The sequence below is a fragment of the Alosa pseudoharengus genome, unplaced genomic scaffold, assembly GCF_046254945.1.
Source record: "Alosa pseudoharengus isolate Yale_2024_CS ecotype anadromous, Long Island Sound unplaced genomic scaffold, YU_APseudo_1.1 YU_APseudo_1.1_scf_7, whole genome shotgun sequence".
NCBI classification, from domain to species: domain Eukaryota; kingdom Metazoa; phylum Chordata; class Actinopteri; order Clupeiformes; family Clupeidae; genus Alosa; species Alosa pseudoharengus.
In genome coordinates, this window is record NW_027468859.1 from 22,197,347 (window position 1) to 22,216,536 (window position 19,190).

General features: G+C 46.1%; 1 protein-coding gene across 3 annotated transcripts; it reads left to right on the forward strand.

Annotated features, from left to right (window-relative positions):
* Positions 1-1,894: 1,894 nt before the first annotated feature.
* meis2b (Meis homeobox 2b) lies at positions 1,895-18,489 on the forward strand. Of its 3 annotated transcripts, none has more exons than XM_076271799.1 (12): positions 1,895-1,912; positions 2,072-2,301; positions 2,671-2,812; positions 3,107-3,157; positions 3,606-3,656; positions 3,842-3,988; positions 7,005-7,119; positions 12,777-12,916; positions 15,534-15,610; positions 17,901-17,959; positions 18,082-18,171; positions 18,431-18,489. In XM_076271799.1, exons 1-12 carry the CDS (start codon positions 1,895-1,897, stop codon positions 18,487-18,489), a joined length of 1,179 nt encoding a protein of 392 aa, XP_076127914.1. The 3 variants fall into 3 exon arrangements, with proteins under 3 accessions (XP_076127914.1, XP_076127913.1, XP_076127915.1); XM_076271798.1 differs by having other exon boundaries at positions 1,901-1,912; positions 17,901-17,966; positions 18,068-18,171; XM_076271800.1 differs by having other exon boundaries at positions 1,901-1,912; positions 3,842-3,979.
* Positions 18,490-19,190: the final 701 nt, after the last annotated feature.

Here is a 19,190-nt window from a genome sequence, read left to right on the forward strand (position 1 = left end):
AAAATCCAATAAACCACTGACCAAGGATGAACAGCATTTGCGTTTCCGTGCGTAATCATGCAAGGTCATTTAGGCTACTGTGCTCTCCAATAAAGAATTGTTAATGTTTAGCAATTGTAGGCCTACAATCAATTTTACCACGAATTATGTTAATACTCGCAAACAAAACACAAACACCGCAAATACACATTAAGTGGTGTATAATCAGTTAACTATATTATAATTCGTGTTATTGAGAACGTTTTGGGCAGAAAATAAATGTACAGGCCAAATTTAAAGTGTCAGACATTGTACTTTTGTCTGTTGATACTTTTTCTGTAAGAAAACGTGTCATATAATGCCATTCATTCATGTCAAGCAACTTTTTTTATTGTGTTTTTTAATCACAAGTTTCCAATCCCTTCAAAGCCAGAATTGCATATTTTGACCGCAGCCTAGTAATTCTTCATTTTACCTTTGAATAAATCTCTGAAATCCGAGAAGATGGTAAATCCATATTACTAAAACGGTAACCATGCAGCCGTACAGTAATGGTACCTTGAATCCCTTTCCCCCCGCGGTGAGCGTGCATGTCCGTTTTGCCGTTACGTTCGCTACCTAATTACGCAAACGGCTGATGTGGAGTACGCAAGTAAAATGGGAACAGACATTATACAATCTGAGAAAATGCAAAGGCATTTATATAACGAAATTAAGGTGGCAAGGGGACAGCTATGGATAACCATTAAGCCCACTTCTTCAGCGCTTTATTTTACCTTTGATGTATCAAGTGATTGTAAAATTATCCACTGTTCAGGCTTACAATTATCCATTACATTTGCTAATATATGTAAGCCATTCCATTTAACCATTTACTGATAATCACACCTTGAAGTTTATTCAAACACCCTAATCCTGCAGATCCATTTGGGTGACAGGCTACCGATAGCCTACATGAAATTGAAAGTGGGAATAATCCCGAATCACCTGGCATTGCATCATCAAATCTTGTAAAATGTGTGTGAGTGTTGGTATGACACTAATAAATGGTAATTGCCTGCTGGCCTATTCGTTTTTAGCGCTTTCTGATGGAAAAACATTCCACCCCTCATTCCACAATGAGGTTTCTTCGGTGTGTCAATCATTCAGCTCGTCCAATGCAAGCCACCGCTGGCTTGTCGTCAGCCCTGATCTCCCCTCTCACTCGATTTCACCATGGCAGGACTGGTTACACCCACCACGCTTCGCCTGCCTCCGTCATCAGCTTCTCCCGCCGACCCGAGACACATCTATTCTATAAGCACGCTCTCCAGCGACCCGCGAGCACTCGACAAGGTTCGCACATGTCGGAGAAATAAGACAGCGAAGGAGTGAGAGAGCGCGGAATGGCCACAAGGAATAGACAATTGGAGTAGTTTGTGTGATATTTTCTAATAGGCTACTGCTCACTCCTGATGCTATTGTCGTTACTTATACGGCAAAAGAAAGCGCTGTCTTTACTGGGGAATTAAGAGAGTGTACTGACGGCATTACTTGGAACGTCACTTCGGGCACTTCTATGTGAATTATCTTGACAGACACATTTCTCTGATTGACAGCCGACAAGTTACACTGGACTACTTGGCGCATTCTTCTCGGCCACTCCACGCGGAGTTGAGTTTCTTCACCGCCCTGCAAGACGTCTTGATCTTTTAAGTGCTTATTATAACTTAAGTATTCATTAGGGTTTTCAGCTGTGGAGAATATCGCACAAAGTCTTTGCACAAATATGATTTAATTGCCTACCAGTGTCATTTTGGATTAGTCTTGAGTGTTACAGTTGACTTTTCAAAGGGATTTCACTCTTCAGAAGGGAAGCACACCTTTCTTGTGGATACTGAGGGGAAGACAAGCTCTTGCCGTTTAAGAGTTGCGCATGCAGATGGCGCAAAGGGTAAGATCAGTTAATCACTTATTTCTGCACCAATGCAATGCCAGAGGTTATTTGTGTTTTTTCCCCCTTTACAGTATTTTTATTATTTGTTGCACGGGTGCGTAAATGCGGCCTGTAGCTTCTCAAAGTCACCATACCTCTCCTAAACTTCTTCTCCAGTACGACGAGCTGGCCCACTATGGGGGCGGAATGGACGGTGTCGGGGTTCCGACGTCCATGTACGACCCGCACGCTCCACGGCCTCTACCTCAGGTCCATCACTTGAACCATGGGCACCCTCCTCACGCCAACCAGCACTACGGGGCCCACGCACCTCACAGCATCATGTCCAGTAGCATGGGCTCCGCTGTCAACGACGCCCTGAAGAGGGACAAAGACCAAATATATGGGTAGGTAGAGTTTTTTAAAATATATATCATTATATATTCTATATTATGTCACTATAAGATAGGCTATTCTTCAGAAAATGTTTGTTGTATAGCCTAGTTTAAACTCTGACAAAATTACCCACATCCCTGTTAAACTTTGAGTATGCCAGGTTATACATTTCTGATTGTAATCAAGAATGTTTTTGGGAGTATACATATGTGGTATTTATTTAGGCTCATGTTGAAAATGAATCCAGCTGGCCAATGATTTATTTTCTTTCAAAACTGTGCTGTTGTTTTTTACAGATTTATTTGGTCAAATTAAGTATGTGATGAAAATGATTCCTTGTGTCCTAAATGTTTATGAACAGCATTATTTTATATCCATAGCCATCCGTTATTCCCACTGCTCGCTCTTGTGTTCGAGAAATGCGAGCTGGCCACATGCACGCCGAGGGAGCCCGGCGTCGCGGGCGGCGACGTGTGCTCCTCGGACTCTTTCAATGAGGATATCGCCGTCTTTGCCAAACAGGTCGGTGTCAGTCAAGTCAACGCACATTAATTGCTCTCGCCTTTTTGTAAATGGCTTGTGATGTGATAAGCACGCTTGCACTTAATGCTGTCCCTGTACTTTTAACTGGCATTGATCGATTGCCCCGCATGACAGGCATGCTGAGTGATTTATGAGTAATGTGTTTTCTTAAATTAAGCGAGTGCCCTGGTTTGATCAGTAAATGAAAACATGTGAAAATGTGTGTAATTGTTATGTGCCTAATTAGTAAATCTAAACACTGACGTTAGGATGTACTATTTTCCATTGGTACAGATACGTGCAGAAAAACCGTTATTTTCATCAAATCCAGAGTTGGACAACTTGGTAAGTAGGCTAGCCTAGCCTTTTCTTTTGGCAGAATATGTATGCTGTCCTTGAACATAAATAAACTCATATGAGTGCTGTTCTGAGTGAGTGAAACAGGCTAGTTTTGGAACTGTGCTGTTATGCTTTATTCGCCATTGGAGGCCATGAAACTCTTTGCCCAAGGCAACCTTAAAGCACTCACTCAAGGAAACGTTTCCGTCCTAATGTCAGCTATTTAAACGAGAGAAAGCCATGCATTAATAAAATAATATCAAGTCTTGTATATTTCTCTTCTAACTTTACAGTCTTTAAATATCATGAGCATATCGCCTAATATCATTTGAAAAATAGTTCTTTTTGCGACGCTTCAGTGAGGGTGAAATTGGAGGTGCAATTGCAAGTCATCTACATCGATCTATACCTAAGCTACTCAATAATACTTCCTATTACTTCATTTTCCATTTAGATGATCCAATCGATACAAGTGCTTCGATTTCATCTTCTGGAATTAGAAAAGGTAAGTGGATGATCGAGGTATTTAACAACGATTTTTAACATCATAGTTATTTAGAAAGTCAGTTATTAAGACAATTCGTACGGATATGTTTGGTCAATTTCCGTTGTGATATGAAATCATAGGCCTATATGCATAATTAGAAATAGTCCTAAATTTGCGTTTGTGCAAAACATTTTTTTTTTCAGGTGCACGAACTTTGTGATAACTTCTGCCATCGGTACATAAGTTGCTTAAAGGGGAAAATGCCAATTGACCTAGTGATTGACGATAGGGATGGATGCAAGTCTGATTTCGACGACCTCTCAGGATCATCCACAAATCTAGCAGATCACGTGAGTGTTCTTATGTTACAATATTGTTATAATATTTTTTAATAGTTTGTTTCTTATAATTTGGTGATATTTAGGCTTGTGGTGTTCCATCCGCTACTTTCTGCACTTTATTTCCATTTTAGTGAATGTCCCCTCATTTTGCACGACCCTCTCAACATTTAAGTGCTGATATTGTAAAGGCAGTTTTATATCCCCCAAGGCCTATTTTCAGCTTTTATTTCTCCAACCACCCTTTTTAACAAATTAATATAATTTTGTTGTTGAGAAAGATTGTGTTAGAAACACAAAAGTAATTTAAGCTCTTGATGTTTTTTTTTTTATCAAAGAGGAGATTCTGAACTATTTTAATTGTTACAAAATGTCTTGGAACCAACTGTATGGTTTCCTTTAACATCAATTTAAATGTGGCACCTTTAGGATAATTCTAGTGGTGGTGATAATGATAACATTGTCACTTTTAACAACTGTGGTGGTGGTGATGATGATGATGATGATGATAATGACGCTTTGCCTGGTGAAGGGGCCAGGTGGTGGGGCACTGTTTGTCCCTTTCTTCCCCCCGTCCTGCCCTCTTAAGGCTTCTGATGATCTGTGTTTTATTTGCACGTGAAAGCTGCATTGTCTTTGAACTGATTAGATTATTATTGTCAGTGGGGAGGGGGGTCTTTGTAAACACAGCGCACCATAGTGGGTCCCTTACTGTTACACTTCCCTTGGCCAACAGCCCTCCCTCTGTCACGCCGACAAAGGAACTCCATTTCAAAAAAATAATGAGGCTGTGTAAAACCTTAAGTGTTTTATTAGGTGTGTCTGACCACCTTCACAAAGCCACAGAAACACACGTGTCTGCAGCCTTGCACATTTTTATATTTACCTTCATAAGAATATTAGGAGTAAGATGTAGATGTTAGTAAGAGGAAAGTAAAGGTTTGAGGGTTTTTTTTGTTGATAAATGTCTTAAGGTCTTTCTAGAAATGTGAGGCTCTGTGCTGATCAACATGCTACGTGGAGAAAAAAAACAGCCGTCACTCAGCACCCTTTCTGGTTCAGAAGCCAAAGAAATATTTATTGCCTTGCTCCAGGCCTCTGCCAAATGTCCACACACTCCCGCCCCTTTACTCTTTCCTGCGTTTGCTCTCAAAGACTTATTCAGCAGCTGAATCATGCGTGCAGTGGATCAGTGTGTGTGCATAGACAGAGAGAGAGAGAGAGAGAGAGAGAGAAAAGAAGAGAGAGACACAGCTGTGTACGCGACTGAGGGCCTGGTTGTAGTAGACCCAGGCCAGGGGGAGGGAAAGGGTTGTCTGTGCCTGATTCTGAGGCACATTCTCCGGCAGTGCATCATCCGCCTTGTCCTCCAACGCAATAGCTCATGTAGTCCTTGTAGTTCTGCACTTGAACCCCGGAAAAACATCTTTTTTATGGCTGACCACAACTGTGTGTGTGTGTGTGTGTGTGTGTGTGTGTATTTGGGGGGTTGGGGTCCCAAAGTACACTGAATTTATGTGTGTGCTTATGTCCTCTCATGATGTGATGAGTGTTCGCCAAGGCGGTTCGTGCGATTCTTAAGCTGATAGCCATTTTTACAACTCTGTGATGGCTTCATCCAGCAGTCTTTATGGCTGGCCTGTATTGGTCATCTTAAATCCAAAGGTCTCATCACCTGAACTCGCCGTAGCTGTCAATGTTGCTCTGTGGTCGTAACATAGTCCTTTTAGGAACCGCCTTTTCAATCTCACATTTACAGCCAGTCAGTTATCTAAACCCACTTTCTCCACATAAAAGTTTTGTGTCAGTAATCATCTAAAATGAGCTGTTCTAAGCAATCTTTTTTTTATTTGTTTTTTAGAAATCCTATTTGGTAGTTTACTGAGAGCTACATCCAATTTATATCAGTACACATTCAGCAATTTACACAATTTCCTTATTGGGTGTGATTCTTCTCATTTTTGTTGTGAGAGTGCAAATGAGCTTAATAAAGAGATATGGAGAAAAAGAAAGAGAGAGAGAGAGAGGGAGAGAGAGAGAAGGGGAGAAAGAGAGAGAGATGGGGTGAGCACCTTTGTGGATGCCCCATGGAGACAAGCTCACTGTTTTCTAATGAGGATCCAGTGAAGGGCACGCATTCATGCCGTCTTGTATTGTTGCGATGCTTATTCTGGCAGCTCTCAGGGCCCCCTTATCTGATGGCCATCCGGCAAACAGCTGACGCTAAGAGCGCTGAAGAGGGAGGCCGACTGTTTGTCTTCGGCTTGAGCCCGTCTAAGTGCCCTCGCCCCTTTGCCCAGATAAAAAACCGCCGTGCCCAAGACAGGACAGCAGCATTTGCCGGTCAGACACCAGGCGAGAGGGAGAGACAGAGAGAAGCAGAGAGAAAAAGAAGAGAGAGAGAGAAAGAAAGAGAGAAGTGACTGTACTCTGTGCTGTTGATCCATCTCTGCTTCCTATCTCAACGCGTCTCTTGTTTCCGAGAGCCTTTTCGCCTTCTTGTGGCCGGGCAACCACACAGCTGAAATCTTCTCTGGAGATCTGCTCCCAGTTGAGAGGAACAGAAGTTGAGCTTGGGGGAAAATGGTAACTAAATTGTTGGCTTGTTTTGTGGGTTGGTGGGTGATGGTGGCTGTTCTAGTCCTTTTAAGGCATTACCATACGTCACTCTGGGTGATGAGATTGTGTTGATCGTCACGCCTGAGTTTGATTTTTTATTGGTGGTGCCCTGCTGTACCGGCATCACTTCACTTGCTTTGTGTGTGACATCCTGGAGTCTTTCTTTTCTGGGCAGTTTCTCTTGACATCTAGTATAAACAGATGTGTAATGGACAACTCTAGCACTAGTGCTGCCTTACAAAATTAGTCTGTCTGTTGAAATGATGCTGCAGTCTGTTTAAATAATGTTGAACTTTTGTATAAATGGCCATCCACAATGAAGACATCATTTTCTCTTTTTCATGTTGATTCATCCACTTGCGTGGTTGTGGCCCCTGGGGATCTGCTGGTGTCCATCTCTGCACCGTAGAACCCTGCAACCTGGAGAGATCTGGACGATGCACACTCAACCCCGTCAGTGGGAACGCCAGGCCCTTCCAGTGGGGGCCATGCGTCTCAGAGTGGAGACAACAGCAGCGAGCTCGGTAAGGAAACAAATGTTTTTTTATTTTTTTTATTTGCAGTTTACCTAGTTTTATGATAAATATCTAAAAAGGTTAAGAATTTTTAGTTCAGCTGACCCAATAATCAAATTTGGATGGTTCAGTGTGTAGAAAAGGGAATTAATTAGTTGTTCTGGTTGTTGCTGTGCTATTAGGTGTGGGTTGTTCCATGTTTACAAAGTCATGAATTTGTCATTCATCTGTCTTCTGAAATCACGTTTATGGCTAAATATAATCTGTGTGTGCTGGAACGTGGATGAATTCTAAACTGTGTGTTGATGCTGGTTTCAACTGTAAACATTTAAACTGTGGGGATTGGCACTGCCTTGCTTTTTTTGAACTTTGACTTGATGAAACCTATCAGGATCAAAGTGCATGTTTTGGCCCCTTTTTGAAGCTGCCTGTGATCAAAGAAGCCAAGCTGAAACATGCCCTCTCCGTAACCCCTCCACTGGCTTTTGTTTTCTTCACATTAGCATTTCTGTTTTGTTAAGTGTGTGAGCTTACGGTGGCCAGAGGTTTGCTAATTAATTTCAACACCACTTTTTGCTGTAACCTCACCATTTGGCAGTGGAGGCTTTTGGCTCTTACAGTCCAGTGTTGTTGTTTTTTGGCCAAGGAGGATATATGTTTTTCTGACGTGTTTTTGTTTTTCTCACACGTAGCCGCAGTAAAAATAGAGTTAAAAGCCTTGTTCCACTCCTGGCCCATCAGGCAACAAAAGCCAAGGCACTGACAGGAACAATAGGAGGATGCTTTGCACGACAAGAGAAATTCAGTGGGAGAAAAGAATTGCGATGCACATTCTTTTTCCTTACTCTCTCTCTTTCCCTCACTCTTTCTCTCTCTCTCTCTCCCTCTCTTTTGTTCTTTACCCTTCCGAGGGGAAGGGGATCCTACCCAATATGTGTGCCGCTGTTGCACTGTAACTCATTGTCTCTGCTGTACAAAGTGCAACCTGCTTCTGTGGCCAGAGAAATGTGTGCTATGAAGGTATTCGGTGTGCTGGAAATGCGGACTATGCCCAGCAGAGAGAGAGGAAGAGCATGGGGTGAAAGGGCTTTTTTTAAACAGCAGTGGGGTGCGATGCTGGGTCCACGGCCTTTTGACCTGGGGGGGGGGGGGGGGGGGTGGGAGCGCAAAGGAGAAGGGGACAGAGAGTGACCCCCGCCAGGCCTGAAGGACAGGGACACTTTAAATACGAGTCACAGAAGGAGGAGGATGGGGGGGGGGGGGGGGGGGGGGGGGGGCTAACCCCGGAATGATCAGAGGCCAGCTCGCCGCTCAGGGAGATCTGAGGCCGGCCAACCTGCTGCTTCTCCTGGGGCCACTTTGGCTTGTTTTCTCTCTGTCCCCACCACACCCCCCTTCATCTCTTTATCATTCAGGAGCTGGTCAAAGTAAACGCTTTTAGCATCGGAAGTGAAAAGAGAGGGGAAGGTGTGGCGGAGGGTGGAGGGGTAGGGGGTCGGGTTGACGTCAGCAGCCCTCGGTCGAGTTCAGAGGTAGTTCGGAGGGGGGGGTGGGGGGTGGGCTTCAAAAGCACCTGCTAGCGTTAGGGGGGCAGCTTTTGTTTTGCACACACACACGCATACACACCCGTGAGCCACCCACACCCTCTCTCACCGACTGGGTCCTGTACTGTTAACAGCACCAGGAGGGAGAGGGAGGCAGTTTGCACTGGTTTCCCGAGAGACATGGTGAAGCTTCTTCCCATGGAAACCCCTTCAGTGGTTTAGCTGTGGTCAGTTGTGTGGTGGCGACTGTATCTATGGTTGCACAGCTCATTATCCCCCTCTGGCTTCTCTCTCTCTCTCTCTCTCTCTCTCTTTCTCCCTCTCTTACTCCCGCTCTCTCTCTCTCTTTCTCTATCTCTCTCTCTCTCTATATATATATATATATATATAATCTCGGTCCATTGGGGCCAGTGGTTTTTGTTTTACTAAAACCTCAGTTACATCATTGATCAGGAGGGTGTGTGTGTGTGTGTGTGTGTGTGTGTGTGTGTGTGTGTCTGTGTGTGTGTGTGTGTGTGTGTCTGTGTGTGTGTGTGTGTGTGTGTGTGTGTGTGTGTGTAGGGTGGGGTGGATGGGTGGTGGTGGTGAGCTAACGGGGCTAGAGCCATGCCAAACATTTTTGGTCGGGGGTCGCAGTGTCAGGAGGGGCAAAGGAATGCTCATCACAAAGGCCAAAATAAAAACAAAAGGGAGAAGAGTGAGAATTTTCCGCCCCTGCACACTCCTTTACAAGTTAAAAACTCAGATAAAGGCGACAGGAAATCTTTCAGCCCCTTTTTGTCAAGAGGCAGTTTGTTGAGTGCAGATTATAGCCCTCCTTCCAACACATGGTATTGCATTATGGAACCACAGACCGTAGTAAACAAGCCTTTATACACACAGTGAATGCAGTGTGTGTGTGTGTGTGTGTGTGTGTGTGTGTGTGTGTGTGTGTGTGTGTGTGTGTGTGTGTGTGTCTTGGGGGGTGGGGTGGTTGAGGGTTGAAGGGGTGGTGACGGTGTGTGTGTGTGTGTGTGTGTGTGTGTGTGTGTGTGTTGTTGACAGAGTCAGGTGCATTTTTAGACCGCGCGCGACTGGCAGGATAATCACCCTATCTGTCACAGCCTGTGGCGTGAGCAGTGCGCAGTGTAAAGAAGCATCCCCGGTGATAGATTGAGGTCGCGACAAGCTCATTAGGCAGGCAGAGAGAGGGTGCACCCGCCGCTCGGTGCTCCGCGCACTGGGTGGCACTTATCAGTTCGGCTAGCCTCCCTCTGTCTCCAGGACATCTTGCCACAGGCAGCACAACGCTGCACTGCGTGCCGTAGCCTCCGCTGCTGTGCTATCAGCGCTACCTTCCCCTGCAGCCAAAAGATAAGGGGGGAGGGGAGGGGGGGGGGGGGCAGAGAAGCCTCTATTTGATTTTTTATGACTTCTTAAGGTGGGAGAGGCCGCACAGGGCATCACTTTAGCGCCTGAGACCCAATCTATTTTTTATCACCACGGCATCACCATGCATGTTGTCCTGTGTATGTGTACCTTGAGAATAAGATGGGGGGAGCACAGAAGGAGAAAGAAGGTAAGGAACAGAGGAGGGGTGTGTGTGTGTGTGTGTGTGGGGGGGGGGGGGGGGGGTGTTGGTGGAGAGCCTCTTCTCCATATCTTAGGGTGCTGTTTTTCTCCCCAAACTGCCGGGGGGCACAGTCCAGCCTTCCCCGAGGCAGTGGCACCCCCCTCTGCGTCACACGCGAGAGAACAGCAAAGAGAGAGATAGAGAGAAAGAGAGGGAGAAAGGGAGGGAGGGAGAGAGAGAGAGTGGACGGCCAGCAGGCCACGGGCAGGCAGGCTGGCTGTGGGAGCCCTGCCCAGCCGCCCCTTCCAGAGTGCACAGTCACACAGGCTGGATGGGCCCATGTTGCCAGGGAACAGTCAGAAGCGATTAGCGTTGGGTAGGATCTGCCCTGCGGCCTTCCCTCTCTGGAGCACCGAGAAGGGAGATGGTGGAGGGAGGGAGAGGGAGAGGCAGGAGGAGAGGGGGTGTTACTGTGGCTCCTCTGCAGATGTAATGAGGATCTTTCTTCTCTCTCTTTTTTTCTCTTTCTTTCTTTCTGACTCTTTTTTTCTTTTCTTTTTTTCATTGTTTCTTTCTTTCCTGTTTCCCTTTGGTTCTCTTTCTTTCATATTTTCTTTCTCTCTTTGTCTTTTCTTTCTCTCATGGCTGTCTTCTTTGAGCTATTGCCAGTTGGAAATTTGTTTTAACTTTGGTGAAACTGAGCTGTTCATGATAAGCAAATAATGCCTAATTTGCAGTGTACTTCAATTGAGTTTTCTCTGTTATGTCGGAGAGGTATCACAATGCCTAGATAAAATTCTGTTTTGAAATATGAAACCAATAGCTGCCAAACAAGACCCACCGACATAAAGTCAAACAAAACTCTCAGTTATCTGATCTGCTTTAAAATGTCAGATGTACTTTCTTGATCTCCTGCCATTTTAAGTAACAACAGTAATGGTGTAGTTATATGCTCAGACATGGAGAATTGCAAGTGGATGTCTAAGGGCGCTGCTCTCTGGCCTGTCCTTGACTTGGACTTGATTACACCATCATCCAGGCCTAAAAGCGTTGTCCCCCTCTCCTCCCCTCTCCTCTTCTCTTCTCTCCTCTCCTCTCTATCCCCATCTCAAATCCCCCAATGCCCCTTTTGCCCCAGCCAACTCCGCCCCTGCCGATTTGAATGTCATTATTCATTAGCTGCAATATTTATGCGTGAATATGGTGCATATAGGCGCCCTTTGATTGATGCATCCCCAAAAACAAGGAGACATGCCAGGGTGAATCTTAAGAAAAGTAGGGTTCCTGTCACGCCCTGAGGGAGGAGTCTCTCAGATGCATTATTCACACGCCCTCCAGGCAGGCTTTCAAGGCATCTACGCCCTCAGGGCAAGAAAAATAACCATGACTGTTAAAAGTAAATCATCTCTGCTGATGCACAATTAATGGTGGGATGGAGAGATAGAAGGAAAGATAGAGAGAGGGAGGGAGGGAGGGGGATGGAGGGATGGATGGAGATGGAGGGTCAGAAGGAGTGAGGCTGTTCACGGTCGGGATGGAAGAAAGGAAGCCTGTGTTTAGACAGACCTCATGTCTGGATGAAAGTCTCCATGCAAGTTTCCCTGCTGACATCAAACAAGGTCAGGTGCTAAGCAGAGTGCTACGGGAGCAGATCTGTGAAGGTCTTTCAGATGTTGCCCATACATGGGGAGTTAAGAGGGAGAGCAACTGGGGCACAGAGCATACGTTCTGATCCTGTGAAGCGTCTGGTTCCGGTACCAGTCCGGCTCAGGTGTGGCGTGGATCCGGCAGCTCACCAGTCTATCCCCCACGGGCTCATATAGGACAGTGCAACAGCAGAGGAAGGCACGGGCAAGCTAAGGAGTGTCTTCGCCCATAACAAGCAAATCTGTGTTGTTTTTCACCGCTCTACACCATCTCATTAGCCTCTCTCTGTGTGTGTCAGTTATTTATTTATTTGTTTATGTTTTTTTTCTTTCCTTCTTCCTCATATTCATCTTCTGCTTCTTCCTTCATTACACATCTGAAGAAAGCCCTTTTTCGCTCTCTCGCCATCAAGCAACAAGCGAGGCAACGCACATCAAAAATTCCCTTTATTATGATCCTGTTCCGAGTCTTACACGAGGCCGCATTATGTCAGTCGCTCAGGCTCGACGTTCATTACCTCGCGTCAAACACGCCGCTCACATTGAATTAATAAGACGAGAGTGTGGAGCGCTTCCCATCGCACTCTCTCTCTCTCTCTCTCTCTCTCTCTCTCTCTCTCTCTCTCTCTCTCTCTCTCTCTCACAGCTCTCTTCATCGCTCTCGTACGGCTATATACGAATGGGGAAGGGGGGGGGGAGTTGGATTGGTGGAGGAAGAATTTTCACGTCTTGTGTTTTTTTTTTATTTTTTTCGTGGCGCCCTCGCGACTTGCTGGGCCCTTCAGTGTCCATTTGCCTTGATTTGGAGTGATGGCGCCAAATCAACGGGGGCATTCCAGAGGTGACCTCTCTCTCTCTCTCTCTCTCTCTCTCTCTCTCTTTCACTCACTCTCTCTCTCTCTCTCCTCTTGTTGTCTACCCCAGGAGACGGTATGGAGAACAGCTTGGCATCGCCGGGCACGGGCGACGAGGACGACCAGGACAAGAAGAGGCAGAAGAAGCGAGGCATCTTCCCCAAGGTGGCCACCAACATCATGCGGGCATGGCTCTTCCAGCACCTCACGGTAAGGAGGAGAGCTGCCGCACAGACGGACACCGTCTGTCTCCGTTTTAAGCCTCTTTCTCACCTCACCTTGCTCTCTGTTTCTCCCTCTGTATCCCCTCTTTCTCTCCTTCCTTCAGTTATTTGGTTTCATTCTCCATCGCTGTGCCTTCTATTTCATAAATCTTTCATTGTCATTGCTCATCCTTTTTTCTTTCCTTTATCATTCCCTTTCTCTCTGTCTTTCTCTCTTTCTTCCTCTCGTCCATTAGCCTCCCTTTCTCTCTGACCTCCAGCCTGACGTGTTCCTCTCTGTCACTCTCGTGGCTTCTGCCTCAGTGATCTGAGGGAGGGCTAGCGTTAGGACAGCGTTAGGACAGCGCTATCTATTTTCGTTTCCCCTTCCTCCCACACTTATTTTTATCACTGCAAAAGGACCCCTTTAGGTGCTCTAAAATGATGCCTGGAGCCGATGTTTCACATCCTTAAGAAACTACACACCCCTCACGTGAAGTGTTAAAAATCCACACTGCTCCCAAACGCCTACCACCCATGACCACATTACCCCCATCGTCAACAACAACACAGTACATCCTTTTATCCGCAGAAACATAGCCCTCGTTCTCCCCCTTATTTCCTCTACTTCCAGGTCCCACTACCCCCCCCCCCCACTCTCTCTCTCTTTTTCCTGGAGGACCCTGCTGGCCTTAGATGTTTTTGCGAGTTGCCTTGAATGGCACCGGGCCGTTGAAAGGCCCACACAGGTCTCGTATGCCGCATTAATTCCTTCCTTTTTTTTTGCCTGGGCCCACACCTTTATATTTTCCCTGTGAAAAGAGGGGGTTAATTGAATTATCCCCTCTCTGTTCCCGGCCCCTTTCACTCTAATTTGTTAAGCAGGAGTGTTTCCCATTGCAGGGTGTGTCGCTGAAAAGTGAGTGAGGGGACTCGGGGCTGCCCCTGAATGGCGCACCGCAACACCCAGGCGATCAAGCATTCATTTGGGCTGTAAGAGAGAGCTGAATGGAGTGGGATTACGTTTTGTCCAGCTCCACTGTGAGCTACGGGGTGAGGGTGGTGGTGGTGGGGGGTGGGGGGGCTTTCAACATATGGTCTTAGTGCTGCAGCTTTTGTGGCCTATTCTGAGGTTCGGTCGAAAGAACTACACCCCCCTGTCCCAACCCCAGCCACTACCACCGGTCCCTAAAATAACCCCCAGAAAGGGCCGAAAAACTGGGGTGTGAGGGAGTTTAGATTCAGGTTAACACCGTTTTAACTGTTGGGTTTGTGCCAAATATTCATGGAGGTCTCCTCCACAGTAGAAGTAATGATAATGAAGCATGTGTAACTGAGATTTTTACAGTGATGCAAATTAAATTTCGCTTGATAGACAGAGAGAAAGAGAGTAAAATTTAGGCTTCACAAATGTGTTCTTTTTTTTCTTTCCTGACTTTCATTGCATGTCTCGTCTTATACATTTGGAGTGTTTCTCTAAATGTGGTTTCTGGCTTACAGAATCAATATGAGGATAAAATTCCATCTGTTTTTTACAACCTCCATCAATCAGTTACTTAACACACTCTTGTTGAATGTTCCTTACCTCGATCACATAAACACAGCACTCCAACAAATGCTGAGAAAGACACTGATTTGGTGATCAGATGGAGTGGTTTGTTAGGTGAGCTGCCTCGGCGTTGGTGGAACTCTCTGCGGTGTTAGTGTAGTCGCCGGGGTGCAGGGAAAGGGGGTGGAGCGTAGCATCATCCATCACTCCAGTGACAGGCTCCAAGCTGGGAGGCCATCATTAGCGGCAGAGTTGGGCTTTGTCACCCTCTGTGTGTGTGTGTGTGTGTGTGTGTGTGTGTGTGTGTGTGTGTGTGTGTGTGCGTGTGTGTGGGAGTGAGAGAGAGAAAGGCCCCTGTTTAAAATGGAGTGCTCAGAAGCTCATCCCTCACCGGCGAGCGGCAGGAGGTGGCTGCGGCCCTGACAGCGCCCGAAATGGGCGCACGCCCACGACCCCATGCTCGGAACACCGTCACCTCTGTCTGCCATCTGCCACCCCCAACGCCCCCGAACAACCCCCCCCCCCCCCCCCACACCCCCCTCTCACACACACACACACACACACACACACATACACACACACACCCGCCTCCCCAGTGTCACACAAGGCTCGGGGGCCAGGGGGCCACAGCAGGGCAGGCCCCATTCGGGGCCCCGACAAAGGCCGCCATTGTCCTCCCATTGTTTTTTATGTATCATTCGTCAAATAATGTCAAATAATGTCAAATAATGTCAAACAATGCCGCGCACTCTCAGCCAATGGCACGGCGGGGACATGGCCAGATCGGCGGCAGGCATATGGGAGGCCCGGAGCGAGTTACGGAGACAGAGAGAGAGAGAGAGCGAGAGAGAGCGAGAGAGAGAGAGTGCGGATAGAAGCATGTCATCGGGCCACCGATGTCATTTCCTGAGACCCATTCTCAGCTGCCAAAGACTCGGTTTCAACTCGCTGCTGCGCTGATTGCATGTTATGTTTTTGTGGGCCAGAACTTCATTAAGGAGACATTTCTGTTTTAGAGAGGGGAGGTTTGACATTGTTCTTATGTGGTTCTCCTGTTCTTTTTGGCCCCCCACAGCACCCGTACCCCTCTGAGGAGCAGAAGAAGCAGCTCGCCCAGGACACAGGGCTGACCATCCTACAAGTGAATAACTGGTGAGTAACCTCTGAACTTGTGACCCTGCCTTCACAGCTAGCCTCCTCCCATCCCTCGCCTCCTTGTCTTTTATCAGCTTTTATCATGGCACACATTCTCCAGCCCCCTCCTCACCCACCCCCCCCCCCCCCACCCCCACACACACACCGTCAGAGTCAAAAGGCAGTGTCACCGCTGCTACATAAGCCTCTTATGAAGAGGTCACTCACAGACCAGAGACCCGGATATCTACGAAGCTCCTATCAGTGATACTGACAGAGATTGCATGACATAGCCAGTGGGTGCATTTCTGAGGGAACTCAGGGTGTTATCTGGAAATGCCTGAAGAACTGGTGGTTGTGTTGAGTTCCCAGGCAGGGGGTCGTTTCTAGAAAGCATCGTTTGCTAACTTGCGTCGCAACCTTGGTAGTACGCTCCATCATTCTTGGATTTGGTGTTTCTAGAAAAGGTAGTTCGAACTCTCAATCGCAAAAAAGGACGCAAAGTTTGGTCGTTTGAACTACTGCCCCTAGGCAGTCGCACTTGTGTCGTTCCTTGGTAGTTCCTGTTGGTGTCCGGAGCGCCTAACCAAAAATCACAACCGCCTAACCAAAATTTGCGAAGTGGATGTTTATCTCGTGACTCAATGATTGATCTATCCTGTAGCTTAATTTTGATTAAGACACTGACTCCCCTACTTGGGTCATTCTTGCTATTTATGTTAATTTAAGTATTGCCTTGCTTTTAGTATTATAATCTTCACAGACCCTTACATCAGCAGTGCTAAATGGTGTAGTGGCTAAAGCAGATTACTTATTAACCCAACCTTGTAGGTTCGATTTTCTGATGTGAGATTTTCCTCTTGCTTCTCGCTACCTGCAGGTGAACTGGTGTGACACGTAGATTCAATTGTTTTTGACTGATATATTGTACCTATGGTCTCTCGATGTAGAGTAATTATATACATAAATATGTATGGTCAAAACCTATTGTCTCGTAGGCCTACTCTTACTCAGAGATGAAAAGAAGAGATAGGATGCGAACTCCGGCCGAGTGCGCAGTGCACCGACGTGCTGCCGTTAAGCCACGGGACAGTTAATAACCTATGGGATACCCAGACATTCGTCCAGGCTATATATTTTTTCCAACATAGATATTTAACACAAATAATAGCACATATTGGTCGGCTTCAGTAAAATGTTTTATATACTTGCAATTAATAGGTTTAGATTTTTGCAGATGATAATGACAATGCCAGCATTAATCCCTCGGTTTAAATGAGAAAAATTTCAACATAGGCTGTGGCAGAGAATTTTCAAGGGGTGGGGTATTACACGTTGCCACTGTTTCCACCAATGATATCTATCGCTGCATCATCAACAACGTTGTTGGAACTACATTGTTCGAACGTCGGAGGTAGCGAATTGCACACAGGTACGATGCTTTCTGGAAACAGGTGTAACAATGTCGTTGTTTGGTCGCAAGTTGCGTCGTACCATGGTGGTTGAGCAACGTCGTTGCTAACTTTTCTAGAAACGACCCCCAGAACAGGAACCCATGGTGTCATGGATATTTTCACCCATTGGGTTGTTCTTATTACTGGTAAAGGAGAGTCTGAAATGATCATATCATTGAGGAAGGAAAAAGATTAGTTAATTAGTTTAATGTGGTAGTATATAGTTACCCAAGCAGAGAAGACTGTGTTTAGACTCGTCAATAATAAATCAAATTATCATATCAGACTTTTTCTATGAGAACATTCACCTTAAATTCTCTTTAGTGATGGGTTTTATGAGCTTTTAATGAATTTCCTTTTGTAGGTTGAAGGCTGAATAGTAAATCACGCTTCAAAATAAAATCGTCAGATAAAACGCCAAATTAACCGTAACAACTGTATGTATCAGTCGGTGATAAAGCACCCCTTAATTTCACGTAGCATAAAAGAAAAACTGCTACGGTTGAGTAACCTTTGTCAAGTCTTCACTGAAGTGTCTGTCCTCTGGATCAGACGCAGCATGCTCTTCCCCTCAGAAAATGAGTTATTTGAGGAGACCATCAGCTGTCTAGCCCTCAGGCCATCAGTGCGTTTAATAATCATGTTATAATGTTAGCATTAAGCTAAGTTCACTGAGGGTGTCATATGGCAATACGAAACGTCTGTGTCTGAGGCGCTTTCATCCCAAAGGTCTTAAGGTAGCAGGTCTGCAGTTGAAGCAACATTATTCGATTGACATTAAAGATTTTCTACACAGTGGTCGGATAAATAAATTGAATTGTGTGACTCAATAATGTTTTCTTGTATCTCTCCAGGTTCATCAATGCCAGAAGAAGAATAGTCCAACCAATGATTGACCAGTCCAACAGAGCAGGTAATTTCTTTTTTTTCCAGTAGTAACCCACTCCACTGGCTTCACTCAGTACTTCTCAGATGTTTCCCTGCAAATACCCAAGTCTGTATTGATTTTAATTCTGGACACATTTACTCCTCCAGTGAGCCAGGGATCAGCTTATAGCCCTGACGGCCAGCCCATGGCGGGCTACGTCCTGGATGGCCAGCAACACATGGGCATTCGACCAGCTGGTAAGATCATCCTTCTTTACCACTCTCAAACACAGTTTAAGCTGCAGTCCTAGATTATAATCAATCACACTTCTTTTTCAAATTCACCAAATTCTCCTCACGTTCATCTAAATGTAGACCTATTGTGTGAAATGATTGTGAGTGCTAAAAAACTCCTTTGATAAGAAACTGTACATGCTAAAAGCCTTCCTTATATGTAGTCATCAGGATCTGCTGTGTGTGTTAACTCTGTGCTCCTCTGGCGGTTGTTGTCCTGCAGGACCAATGGGTGCCATGGGGATGAACATGGGCATGGATGGGCAGTGGCACTACATGTAAACCCTCCATCAGCCCTTTCCAAGCTTGACGTGAGGATCTGGTGGAGTACGTATTACCTCAATTCAATTTCCAATCTCCCTAGCATCAGCATTGCCCTATCCCCCTCCTCCTTCTCCTCCTCCATCTATAACACCTTTCACTCTATTCCTTTTTCCATTCCTCCCTATTTCTTTCTCATCTCATTTCCTCCCTGTCTAACGCTCCCTTTTTTCTTTTTTCTTTATTCTGTGTGGGCACACTCTACAATCTTATTAAGAGTCTGGTAATCCTCCCTTACGCCACCCCCTACACCCCACCCCCACACCTCCAACCACCTTCACCATGAGTACCACCAACACTCCCCCCCCCCCCCCCCCTCCCTCCACCATCCTCTATCAGCCGGCTCGGCAATGCTGACAGTTCACAAATCAAGACGTATGGGCCGCCAGAGGCACCGGGGCATGGAGAATTTTATTTAATACCCACACTGCACTGCTCAATGAGCCACACTATAATGACACTTACCTTGATTAATAGGGCTCTTTATATGTAAATAGGTGCTGCCTTCGCTGTGACTCCCCCACCCTTTGCTCCTTCCTGTTCCCAGCTTCTGGTGCTGGAGCTAGCGTTAGCGTTAGCACGGGCCTTCCTGCTGATCATAATTCTCAGCGCTCGCTAATGAAGTCCCGAGATCAGCGGGAGAATGCGGCATGGAGCCCCAT